The sequence below is a fragment of the Anopheles coluzzii genome, chromosome 2 (genome assembly GCF_943734685.1).
Source record: "Anopheles coluzzii chromosome 2, AcolN3, whole genome shotgun sequence".
NCBI lineage: Eukaryota > Metazoa > Arthropoda > Insecta > Diptera > Culicidae > Anopheles > Anopheles coluzzii.
The window spans coordinates 98,631,852-98,645,717 of record NC_064670.1 but is presented as its reverse complement, the minus strand read 5'-3'; the positions used below and the strand labels follow the sequence as shown (position 1 = coordinate 98,645,717).

Here is a 13,866-nt window from a genome sequence, read left to right as displayed (position 1 = left end):
ATTGCAGCGAGATTCGTAGCTGGGCATAGCGGCATTGGGGCCAGCCATTCGTCGAAAAGCGAACCTAGTGAAACGCTTTTGGACCTTTTCAAATCTTAAGATCCATCCAGAACGGACTGGACCAACGACCACTGAAGCGTATTCCAATGTTGATCTAACTAAAGAACAATAAAGTGACTTGAGGCAAAGTGGATCACGAAAATCTCTGGTAAGTCTACATATAAGACCCAGCGTTCTAGAAGCACTTGCGACAACCGACTCTAAATGTTCGTTTAGTGATAATTTATCATCCCAAAGGACGCCAAGATCACGTATAAGGGAGGTTCGAGACAGCACAGAATTGGAGAGCGAATATTCGTAATGGATAGGGTTGCGGTTATGACAGAAGGATATTACAGAGCATTTTTCAGGGCAAAGACTTAGCTGGTTGTAGGAGCACCATAAAGAGAATGAGTTCAGAAACTCCTGGAGCCGAAGGCAGTCGCTGTGCGTACTGATAGTTAAATATATTTTTAAATCATCAGCATACAGTAAATGACCTTCGGACGGGAGAATTGCATGAACATCACTGACAAAAAGTACGAATAAGAGTGGGCTCAAGACGCTGCCTTGTGGCACTCCAGAGGAGGGACAAAAGGACGAAGAAAAGGTAGTGTCGGTTTTTACACGAATGGACCTGCTGTTTAAAAAAGAATAAAGCCAGTCAATTAACATATTAGAAAAACCAAGTTTTTTTAGTTTTAACAGCAGAAGGTGGTGGGGAACGGTATCAAAGGCGGCCTTGAAATCCGTGTAGATCGTGTCTACTTGCAAACCAGAATCAAGCGAGGGTATGACGTGAGACGCGAATTGCATTAAATTCGTGACCGTCGAGCGGCTTGGCATGAACCCATGTTGGTTCACGCTGATCCAGCTTTTTACCTGGAAAGAAATTACCGAGTGAACTGCAATTTCGAAAACTTTGCTACAAGCCGGTAGCAGAACAATGCCACGGTAGTTTGACACGTCAGCGGAATTCCCTTTCTTGAAGATGGGACAAAGCCAGCCCGATTTCCATGAAGAAGGGAAGCAGCAGAGGCGCAGGGATAGATTGAAAATGAATGACAAAAGAGGGGCTATCACCTCAGCCGTTTTTTTCAAAAGTGAGGGAGGAATTCCGTCAGGGCCTGCAGAGAAAGAAGGTTTTAGTTTTGAAAGAGCTTCTGAGACAGAGTGTTCATCGAAGCCAAAGCAGGACACATCAATCACATCTTGGGGGGTATACGAAAGACATTGAGATGCGGTATTGGGTATTTGCGAGGGAGTGCTAAAAATATTCGAGAAATGGTTGCGAAAAAGCGAGCAAATATCCTCCGGCGAAGAGGCGTATACGGACTCTAAATGCATAGTGCTCGGGAGAGAGCTGCCTTTGCGTCGAGCATTCATAAATTTCCAGAAGGCACGGGGGTACCAGCGGAGGCGCGTCTGAAGGATAAGAATATAACCATTGTAGCGAGTGCGGTTATAAAGTCGATATGCGGCAGCTGCATATTTGTAAGTTCTAAGAGCATTAACAGAACGGGTACTCCAGTATGCACGTTGGTAGCGGGATTTGTCACGCTTCAGGGACTTTAAGGTAGCATCAGACCAGGGAGGGGAACGAGGGGGATTGCGCTTGGGACAACATTGCGGGAGTGTGGATAAAAAGAGGGATGTGAAAGTAGAAACGGCCTAATTTACATCTTTACAAGAGTAAAGTTGTGACCAATCTATATTAGAAAGAGAAGTATTTAATAGGTTAAAATCAGTTTTTCTAAAATCGAGCGAGGGGGCGGTAGTTAAACGAGAAGAGCTATGCTGAGAACGATTACTGGGGGTAAGTGAACCTGTGATTTTAAGAGACAGTTCCAGCGGGGGGTAGTGAGGGTCTATCTGTAGGATGGGAACTGGAGCTTGCGAGACGTATGTACATGTAGACGTTGCATTAGACTGATTTTTAGGGAAAGTAAAAATTAGATCAAGCTGAACCTGTCTGAAATTACTGACACTACTAAGCTGACTAAGGCTGTGGTAACGCACGATATCGATGAATAAACTTGAAGAATGAGCTGATGAGGCAGGAACTAAGAGCGGCAAGAAGGGGGGAGCTGGGTCCGGTGACGCGTGCCAGGTAATAGATGGAATGTTGAAATCACCGAACAGCAGTAAACGATCATTTTTCTTCATGCGCGAGATGATTTCGTCGATCGATGCATCTAACGTGTTGAGCGTGTTGGCATCGGCGCTGAGAGTAGGCGGCAGATAGATAGATCCGATGAAGAGAGAGCAGGATGGGAGTTTTAAACGTATCCAGCACTGCTCGAGCGAATCGGAAGCTGGAGAAATCTCACAGGCTGCGAGCTTTCGGGACACAGCGATGAGAGTGCCCCCGCCGCGAGAGCGTGAGCTGTTGCGAGAATTGCGATCGCATCGGTATACAACGAAGTTGTTATCAAATGCTAGAGATGAGGGAATGTTCTCAGAGAGCCATGTTTCGGTGAGAATGAGTACATGGTATTCTGTATCAGCTGAAGCGAGTCTGAGATCGTCTAGCTTGGTCCTTAAGCCACGGGTATTTTGGTAGTAGAACCGTAGATCATCGATAGGATGCGGGAATGATGCGTGTAAGGGTAGCGGGGCACTAACCGTAATAGGTGAAGCGACCGAAGGTAAAGTTTCGAAGCGCTCAGCAGCATGATGGAGAGGGGTTATTGGCGTAGAGGTGCTGTTTGACTGCGCAGTTGTCGCTGCTGGTTCGTCAACAGGGGGGAAGTTGGCGGCGCTGAATCGGTACGGATAGACGGAAGTGATTCGTGTTCTTGGGTCGCATCTGTTGATTGCCTGGGACGGGATGGCGGCAGCGGTGGTTGATGAAAATCCCGGCGAGCATTGTAGTCCAAAAATTCGCGGAATGCGAGGTGAGGGGGCCAAGAGCAGGGCGATAGAGCTTTGGCTTTCAGTGACAGGGGGACCCCGACCTTGAAAGATACAAAGGAAAGTCGCGATTCGTCTGCCCCTTGCTTCACCAATCGGAAAACCATGACGTCGCTGGTGTTCAGACGAGATTTTACAAAGGAGGTGAAGTTGTCCGCTGTGACGTCAGGGCTGATGTGTGCGAAGTAGATCCAGAAGCGAGGTTCGGAAACAGTAACCGTTTTGATAGCGTGATCATTGTTTGACGAACTTCCAGTGCCATGTAATAGCGGGGGTTGCGGTTGTTTTGGTCCCGTGACGTTTGTGTTGGTGCTTGCACCGGTGTTGATCTGTGTTGGTGCTAACGGTGGATAATTGCCGTCGTCGGATATGTGATTGTCATTAGCCGGCCTAGGTGGGCATACATCACGACCAAAATCCTGTTTAAGGCTGGAAATTGCGTTGTTGATATCGTTGCGTAGGAGATCTCTAAGCTCTCCCACAAGCGTAGATTTTAGGTGCTGCAAATAAGGAATGACAGCACATCCTTTGCAATACCACTTTAGTTGAGGATTGCACTTTAGGTCCATTATAGAGCCTTTACTGAGGCCTATACAGATAGGATGGTAAAGACCACCACAAGTGCCACTACAGGGAACGGCCTCGCCGTTGATAGTGTTAGTGCAAGCTATGCAGCTCATCCTGTGCTGTGTGCGATGGCGCTATGACTGCTCGTGTGGTGGTGTGAAGGTGTCGTCAGGAAACTGATAATGGCGCTGATGCGAAGATCCACAGCGGCCTAACTTTTCAGGCGATGAAAACACAATGAACAGGCTCGCAAAACGTATTAAACACACGCAAATTGAGACAATCGCTCAAGTAGCTGCAGCGCAGCCAACAGTGAAAGAGCTTCGCGAGTTGTAACCGGGGTAAAACACTTGGCGAAAGGGGAGCTGAAGATAAGTGCAGCCGACGGCGTTCGCGTTTGACGTTTTTTTTTTTCCACTGTAACATCACTTTAAGATATGAACGCTTCAAGCAAGAGCTTCACTCAAACACACAGCTATAAGTATCTGGTACACACGTACAACGCTTCAGTCAAGTGCTGCTGTTTGGGGTGGCTGGGTTGAGTTCGAAACGTCTTTCGATTAGATCCTCGGCAGAGAGGGTTTTCAAGTGGCCGAGCACGCACCCAAGAAGATGCTCTCCCGGGCTGCAGTGGACGTGAGCCGTGATTTGGCTTCTGGTGGTGATGGCCACCACCACCACCACCACCACAAGTGCACTCTCGTGACAGAGGCAGGCAGCACCTGCTCTTGGTGCTATTGTAGTCTAATGAAATCATTGAATTATGTTGCCACACTAATGCGCACCGTCCACTTGGGTGGTTTGGGTGGTGGTGCAACGGGCACAGTGGGCTGTGAAAACAGGGGTGAAAATACAACGTCAAGTGAAGCGGCCTGATTGGGAAAGCGGCAGTGCCTAAATGAATAGAGCCACCTCTGGACGTACGAACGGTTACCATTGGCTGCCGTCATAGACACAGAAACACACACACACACACACGTCTGGACGGGTTGAATGAATAAATGTGTGCAATCAGGCAACAGGCTTCACGTGCAGGTACATACACACCCCATCCATGCACCACCCGAATGCCGAATGCATTGAGCTGGAATTGCTGTGCAGTAGTTTTTCATCCGTCCGTCCGAGGCTCTGCCAGTGAAGGCTCGGGCGGGAGTGAACTAAAGCCCGGAAGGAACACAACCAGCTAGGAGACTGAGGCCTGCTGTTCTGTCGGCAATTGCAAGCGGAAGTCTTTACATGGCATGGGGCATGGGGTTTCAAATTGCTTTATTTTGTGGATGCCGATCTCGGTCACGTACAGTTGCGGAGGGGTTTTAATTTTAAAGTGCCATGATAGCCCCGTCGCCACTCTTGGGACGTTGGGATATTTCTTGCTTAGTGGGAGAATATTATAAACAAAAAATATTTCCCATTTCTTGTGACACTCTTCAAATATTGCTTTCAAGTATCTCCAACAATAGGGTAACAGTTTTGCAATAAATTTCGGACAACTTCAATACTACGAATCTCGAGCTTTCTAGGGTACTTGCTTAGGTCATGATGCAAGAACAGCATCTACCATTGCTCTCCGTCTTCCCGTTTTGGAGCTGCACTTCACACTTGACGACCTTTGTCAGCTGCACATAGTCAGGAACAAACCGGAAGGAAGGAAGTGCAAAGTAGTTAAAGGTTGGTGGGGGAAACAACCCATTCCCGGGGCACCCCGAAAACAGACATCTTTGAGTTTTTGAAAGCAATTTTCGAAAGAACATCATTGAAGCACTTCTGGGCACGATGCAATGAACTATTCGCGGGGGGCAACGGTGTGTATGTGTGTTTGGAAGATGCAATGATAATTTATCGTGTGTCTAACTTTTTACGGGTAGGATGGAAGGTGAGGCCGGAGAGGACGGATGCTCGTTAAAGGATCCTTAACTTGTTTTCTATGCGCATGTGTTGGTATGTGAGTTTGCTGGTGGGAAAATTTTAATGTCAAGAGGCTGGGGTTGTGTTTTAAAGGCTCTATTGGCATGAATACTTCATTCGGAAATGTATTAAAGAGGTGGTTTTGATAAAAAAAACAGCTACAAACGTTGAACCGTTACCTTTGTAGCGTTCAGAGATACTATATAATATAACATCTGGAAAACATTTTCGTTAATCTCTATATTCAAGAAAGGTGATAAAAATGAGGCAAGTAATTACAGAGGAATTGCCTCTCTTTCAGCATGTGCAAAATTGATTGAAATAATTGTACAAAATGCATTGATAGGCGATTTAAAAAACCATATTGCAATTGTGCAGCATGGCTTTATGCCAAATGCTTAATTGAATTTGTCTCGGAATGTACGAGTAATATTATACGAGTAATACTGATCTAAAAACTGCCTTCGACAGTGTATCCATTGATATACTGATAGCCAAACTCGACAGGCTAGGCTTTCAAGCACACTTATTGTCATGGCTTCGATCATATCTGATCAATAGGACTTACAACGTAAAGTTTGGGAAAGCTAGTTCAGATATCTTTACAAGCACATCTGGGGTTCTGCAGGGTAGCAACCTTGACCTTTTTATTGTTTTTAATATGTGTAAATAATGTCTCTTTTGTTGTACCTGACGGCAGTTAGATGATGTATGCAGATGATGTAAAAATAGTCCAGTTAACACTCACTCCGACGATAACAAACTGCAACGCGAGATTAAAATGTTGTCCGACTAATGCAATCGTAATTTTCTTATCCTTTTACTCTTATCTATAGTGCTATTATCTCATTTACTCGTGCCCGACAACCTATTTATTATAATTATGACATAGATGGACAAACGATTGACCGTGTAGATACAATTCGCTATCTTGGTATCTTACTAGATCATAAATAAACTCTTACAACACACATAGAAGACGTTGTTAGCAGAGCCAATAGGACCCTACGATTAGTACGGAAAATGACGGAAAAGTTCAATGATCCTTTGTGTATCAACGCACTGTTTAACAGTCTAGTCAGATCTATTTTAGAATATGGATTAATTGTGTGGTGTCCACATACCGACTGCTGGATCAAACGCATTGAAATCGTGCAAAGATTAATGACTCGTTTCGCAATTAAAAAGCTTAGATGGAAAAATGGTGTCACGCTACCCTAATGGAACAAGATGCTTATTGCTTAGGTGAAGAATCGTTAGAGAAGCGCCGTGAAAAGGCTAAAACAATTTTTATGACCAAACTGATCAAAGGAGAAATTGACGGACCTCGCTTATTAAGCAAAGTGAACATACACGTTCCTCGCTCTAGTCCTCGTTCATCGTCCCTTTTGTATGTAGATAGGCATAACACTAATTATGCGGCAAATGAAGCGATATCAGCAATGGCACGCAGTTTTAATCTATTCTATGCAGGAGTTGATTTCCATACATCCATTTCAAGTATTAGTGGAGGTCTGCGCCACATTAATATATAAGAATTTACGATATCTTGTGTCGTATCATCATTGGCGGATAATAATTATAAAATAAATAATTAAATAAATATAGCAAACGTAGTATCATTTAAATTATATCCCATTCAATAACTGCTTACTAATACAAAATGTGTCAAATGGAGAAAGCAAATTGTGTAACAATCCGTGCAGCACAAGAAGCTTCAAAGCTTCTAAAAGCAATAACATAACCTTTTTTGGCAGATAATAAATGCCGTAACAGTTCTTCGAATCCACTTTCTTGTTTGCCCCTGTTTTGCTGCTCCATTTAATGAGTTTCGTGCAGCAAATGCTAAGATAAAACCCATCATTCTGAGAAAGCATTTTCTTCATTTCAAGAGAGCATGCAATAGACCCTGCCAAACACTGCAGCCAGCGCGTGTGCACTCGCGATAGTTCTTATCAGGTTGTGTTGTCCTGGAATTGGAACTTTTCTCATGATCGAAACAGACACGAAACGAAACGACTGACAGAAAAGGGAGGGGAGCAAAATACAAAAGCTCTTCTTACTAACAAATAGCAGCTTTTCCTGGGAACTGTCGCGTTGCAAAAACTTTTGACTTTTGCTGACATTTGCTGCTCTCTGCAAAACTCTTGCCCCACGTGTACAGCTACTATTTCCCCCCCAGGTGCGAGTGCAGAGAGTTTCAAGATGAAGATAATTTGTTTTTGTTTTGCTTCTATATCCACTTCACCTGGGTTGACGTATCGAGAGTAGCGAAATGGAAGGAAAACAAACCCGGCAGCGCAATAGCAAAAGCAGAGCGATGGCCATTACATTATTAGCCATTTTGCAGGCGCAGATCATTGTTTGAGCAGGTGTTTGGGGGCGCGGCTAAATTGACATCATACAGTGCATCATAAATTGACCGTTGGTGTTTGTTTGATTCATGACTTGTTTATCTGATTATTTACATCGACTTCCGAGCGACAGGGAAAACGCGTTCCGGGAATCCTTACGTTTACCACCGCTTGGCAATGTCACAAAATACTGCCGTTTGATTATGCGTGTTTTTTTTTGTTGCTGTACTGGAACCATGATGGGATTTGCATAAGCACAAATCCGAAGCGCAATCAAAACAACATTCCAAAGTGAAAGATTGCATCATCATATTTAGCTCTTATTTTTACATCTACATTCCGGGAAAGGGCACTCCTGGAACGAGACCGAATGTAAGCAAAATCGATTCCCGGACGCGCAAACACATAATCGATTTGAGAATCCGTTTCCAACACTGCTCTCTACGCTGCCGGCGTGTGCGCACCACACATGGGAAGCTAATGGCAAACGGGAAGGAAGGCGGAATAGAATTATGGCCCATTTGTGGAAGATAGGTTAATATTTGCGGTGGAAATTTATCTCTTAATGGATCCGCTGTGCCTTTTTTTGTGATGTCTTGTGTCACATTTTTGCATTTAAAATCAGATACGCTTACACACACACACACACACACACACACACTAATACAGATTTATACAACACCCGACAAGTACGAAAAGCATGTAAATTGTTAAAGGAAAAATGGCAAACATAATTACGAGAAACGGTACAACGTTGTTTCGTGCGTCAATGTTGTACCAGCTTGCACTTGTTGGCCAGATATGTCTTAGCTTTTCATAAAAAAAAAATCCGTCCGAACCAGTAGAGATGTTTCTTGTACTAGGAAAAGCCGCTATGTCATGTTATTGTGCGTACACGTGTCGGTTGAGAAATTCCCTTTCGCAACGTTTCATTGTTGAAAACAGACGCCCGTGGTGTCTAGCCCTTGCCAAGATGCGGCTTTGAGCAATGTTACATTTTCCAGCGAATTTCGGTATAGGCTCAACATGGTACTCGAAGAAGTTTTGCCTGACATCCTTTACTACGAACATTATTTATAAAAAGCAACCATGGGATAGTGTATGTTTTGTTAAGACGCATTACCACAGGGGCTTTCATATCATTTAATGAACACAAGTTCAAACCCCTTTTCCAGAAAGTTCAACAATTCTGTTAAAATGATTAGAACAAATGCACGAGAAACGAGTAAGCACTTTCTCGTGCATTCATCACTTGTTGCAATTGCACATTGTGCCGGTTTTGCAGACATGGAATCCTAATTAGTGTTCTCGATTATCCTCGTTCTCCTCTCTCCGTGCCCACCTTTGTCACTCGCCCGCCTCACCATTTCTCATTTCAACAGTGTCGATACGTGTTGACACGGGGAATGTGTCCTTGCCGGACCCGTTCCTGTTCGCAACGATGAGTGAAGTGAAGCAAACACAAGCACCAAACGCTTTACCAAAATCATCTGCAATCAGCATCGCAATGCTGAACGGACACACATTCACCCGGTTTCACTCTCGCCGGGCTAGCGAGATACAAGCCGGACGGACACACACACAGAGCACACAACACCATGCACAACTGCTCACAAGGACACGCGCGTGAAACAGGTTCGTGACCAGTCGGGGGCATCATTTATTTACCCGTAGGACATGCGCCAGACAGTACCGGTCGACTGGTGTTCACGTGCGATCTCCGCCCGGAGAGCTGAGCAGTGATTAAAGCTCTTTGCGTCCGGTTTTTCGTTCGCCGCAATACGCCGGCATGGGGGATGTGGCACATTTTTCTTTTCATTATTATTTTTCACGTTCCCGTGCGTGTGGTGTGTTGGGACTAATTGTTTGATTACAGACCAGCGGGCGTGGATCGGTGTGAGGAAGCGGTGGAAGGTAAAACTGAGCACCGGAACAGAGCGCATTATTTCACGGCAACATAATATAACGGGCGGGTGTGGTAATTACTATGGCACTGAGGCATATTTTTCCTGCCCTCTCGAAAAAGAATGTTGGTGAGCTGGTGAAGCAAAAACATACAAAAAAACACAATAGCAGTGTACCAACCTGTCCCTCTGGGAATGATTTAGCCAACAGGTGTACAGCGTATAAAGCTGTACCCGGTAGAGCTTGATTTCGTCTGGTTTGGAGTGCTTAATGTTTTATGTATGTATGGCATTCATTCGCTTTGCTGTTGGGAGTTCTAGGAACATACATTTAGCATAAGAAATCCAAATTTGCCTGTGCATGTTTTATGGTGATTTTATTTGCCTTCAATACAGGCAATACAAATCATTAAGCAATAAACGCTATCTTCAGTAATTTTGATTGTATCTCGTTTGTTATGGGCCATGTAACGAACTCCACACAACATGCAATAGCAATAACAGCCAACGTAAAGCATATTCCATAAAGAGATTAAAACTAACGTCCACGCTAGTAATAATCAAGTAACGTCAGCTTCAACACAATCCTCAAGGTAGCAATCCATTCACGATGGCTCAAAGATGGACAGGGCACACACTACAAATTCAATTTAGATTTTCTCAAGGGTTCAACAAACGTAAAAGAAAACGGGTTCCTATCACAACTGTCCCTCTCACAGTTACAGCCGCATGGATTATGGCAGTTGAAACCAACGTTTGGTCCGCTCTCTAACGCAAACCGCAAACCACCAGCCCGCCGTCCCGTGCTGTTTGAGGTTATTGGTGATTAATAATTCTTTTGCCACGACAACTTCACCTTCGGGAGTGGGTCTCAACTCTTTTTCCTTTCGCGACAGACGGTGTTGTTTGGGTAGTTTAGTTTTATACCTCTATACCTCGTTGTTTAACCCGAAAGCCTGTTCTTTCAAACCTGTCTCTTAAGTGGCGAAGTGTTTGAGGGACGAGAGCAAAAATATTCAAAGCACGAGGGCGAGTTTTATTCCTGCGGCTCGTGAAACGACCGCCTCGACCTGGCCGCCATCATGTGCTGCACCACACATGGGGCATGTTTTATGGATGACGGTGGCTTTTGGTGAGTTAGTTTTTGAAATATTCAAAAGTGCTTTTGTTGTGAACGACACGCTGACACACGCGGCCGAGACGGAGACGGATCAGGGTCGCCGTGCAGGCATGCCCCAATGGTGGCAAAAGCACATATCCACTCCATTATGCCTGATCTAATCCGTCGCAATGCTCGTGTCCCCTTGCGCGCTTGAGGATGCGAAGCACATTAAGGATATGCAAGCGCCGGCAGTGCAGAATGTATGATTAATATTTTTCGCCTTTATCGAGCCGTCAGAGTGTGTGTGTGTCCTGGTGAAGTGAGTTGTTGGGGAAGTGAATGATAACGTCGTCAGTTTTGATAGCCTACTCTACCACTGATAGAAGAGCATTGAAAATGAATGAGCAGGATAGGTCAAAAGGGAAACGTACATTAAAAATTCTGAGCAGAACGGTAGGTGTTGAGAGACAGGACCTAGGTTTGCTGTCTGTTTGTCGTCTGCACTGCCTGAAGCTGTTTGAGATAGTGGAGTTAACTACTTTGATAAGCAGTTTACATGTTAAGGTACTGCTTGTCATATAGCTGGAGGAACAATTTCCTTTTGGAAGCGATTAGCCTGGTGGAACAAAAGGAAAAGCTTTTGACATAATTTTGCATCATCCTCTATATGCATGAGCGCCTAAAAGTATGCAACGTGGATTAATTAATCTCAAATATTTAACGATTTATTTTCAAATGTTGTTAGAGACGTCATTTCCAATTTCAATGAAACACTAAGAAGATTTATTATTGATAAGAAATAGATGAACAACAAAATGGCATTTATCATGCTTTCTCATCCTTACCCTTTCCTCAGTTAATAAGCACCTTTTGCCGACATTTGCATTGTACTAAAAATTGCATAATTTTAGGCGTTTTCTGCAAATAATTTGCATACCTTCTACAGATGCAAATTCACCTATACAAAAATGCTTTAATTTTGCTGCCGTTGTGCTCTGAAGCAAATCGCCACAGAGACACGTCCTGCCTTTAAAAGCATACGCCCGGGCATGCACACTTCCTGTTTCATTTCATTTTCTGTCTGTCTCTAAAACCCGCACGCCTGCACGTGAAAGGCAGGGCAGCAAAAAGACAGCCAAAGAGCCCTTCACCGGATGCTGTAAGTGCATTTTTGTATTGCAGTAGCTCGTGCCCTGTCCGCAATAAGCGCAGCAGAGCATGTGGAGCGGAAAGCATGCAATATCTTTCGCCGCTATCGTTTTTACATCGCGTCAAATTGCGGGACCTGTTTCTCTGCCCCGCTTCCAAAATGCAATGCAACGTGGTCGTAATCTTTTGCCTAAGCCACCACTTGACAGTATGACTTGGAGCGGGTGCAATGTGTCTTCTCCGTGTCCCGTCTCATGGGTGCAGTGTTGCATTTTGTTCCCACATTTCCCGCATTTTGAATGAAAAAGGAAAACGGTACAGCTCAGGCAGCAGTGCCACTTACCGAGGGACGTTCCTGCCGCTGCCGATGTGCCTCCCATCATGCCGGATGATCCGCCACCGGTCGCTCCACTACCGCTGCCACCGGATCCGGTACTGCCACCCATGCCCTGGCCGCTGCTACCCGGTCCTCCCGGGCTCGGACCGGGGCTGTGTCCCATCCCACCCGAAACGCCACCGTACGGTGAGGTGACGGAGGACGACGAGGACGAGTGACCGCCGGACAGGCCGGACGAACCTTCGGCCGATTCCTGGCGCGAAAGGGAAAACCGTCGTGGGTTTAACCCCAGCCCGGCCACTCCACTCGTCACGTACTGCTGTAGCGAGCTGAAGAAACTCATATTCTTGTCTGTGTGTGTGATTGTTGTTTACTATTTCTTTTTTTATTTCTCACACCCCCTACTCTCGCTCACCCACACTCTTCCTCTCTCTCTCTCTCTCTCGGTAGGGGGTTTTGCACGGAAGCACACGGTAGGTTTTGTTGTTGTTCTGGGCGGCCGTCACTTAAGCAGCTCTTGCACAACAACTCAAGATCTATCAGCTACACAATGCGGGGGGGGGGGGGGGGGGGGGGGAGGCGGTGCAGGACCACCAACCTCTTGTTGCTGCTTTGTTGTTCTTGACGGCGTTCTCCACTCTTTTGAACGGCGTTTTCTCCCACCGAGATGGGTAACGTCACCTCCTGAGAAGGAAACAAATAAATTGACGCTTTGCTGCCCTTTTATGTTCAGCTGCTCGATGCTGGAGACTGCTTCTTGAAGTTCGTGTATGATGGGGGGGCGTGAGCGAATGCCCTGAAGGCTTACTATTATTTACAGCTTCATCTTCAGTACGTGCAAATGTGTGTTCGAGCGAGTGTGCTGAAGTACTGGTTTCGTGTTTCGGTGCGATCGTGTCACAGTCACTGGTTGAATGACGCTGCTTCACAGGCTGGATGACCGTTGCATAGTATGTGAAGTGTTACAGGATAGTCGCTCTGTATCAGTAAGTTTTCCAATGCGATCATTTCATCTTCTCACACTGTGTAACGCTCAAGTCAAATTCACGATTGATGTTGCTATTTCTTGAGAAAAAATAAACTTCAGCTGGTAAATCTTGATCGCTGCTTGATTAGTTTGCTAGTAGTGTTGTACAAAAGTGTTGCTGCTTTATCGCTTTGCTGCTATTGATTGCATCACGCAAGTACGCTTCTCCATCCAGAACGACTCTCGGACGATGTCGGAGCATCCACATTTAGCTACACACGGGGTAGAGTCACATTTCTGCAAAAAGATAAAAAAAGAGAAGAAACAGCGTCAAAATATATTCTACAAATATGGGCTAACGCACTCCCGCAGCCAGGCTGTGCATTATGTAGTGCGGGATTTCGTTGTTGTTGTTGAGTGTATGTGTGCCCTAAATCCATTTTACCACAGCTGCCAGTGCCAGCGCGTGTGGTAAGCACTTAAAATCAAAGCCAACGGCGGGCGCCTGAATGGCGACAACCCGCGGCGATGGTTTCGTTGGTTCATTGGTTCATTGTAATTTTATTTCACATTTTTCATTTGCATTTTGTGAGGGTTTATGCGAGATACAACGTGTTAGTTTTTCAGCG

General features: G+C 45.2%; 2 protein-coding genes across 3 annotated transcripts in view; one reads left to right on the top strand and one right to left on the bottom strand.

Annotated features, from left to right (window-relative positions):
- The window catches only part of LOC120947621 (BAI1-associated protein 3), a 59,229-nt gene extending 46,398 nt beyond the window's left edge, over positions 1-12,831 (bottom strand). For both annotated transcript variants that reach the window (XM_049607284.1, XM_049607285.1), the window contains exon 1: positions 12,277-12,831. In XM_049607284.1, the coding sequence (XP_049463241.1) occupies positions 12,277-12,613 (337 nt within the window). In that variant the 5' untranslated portion in view covers positions 12,614-12,831. The remainder of the gene's footprint in view (positions 1-12,276) is intronic.
- LOC120947541 (alpha-tubulin N-acetyltransferase) overlaps positions 1-13,866 on the top strand; it is a 600,156-nt gene that overhangs the window by 306,551 nt on the left and 279,739 nt on the right. The gene's annotated exons all lie outside the window — the stretch shown is intronic.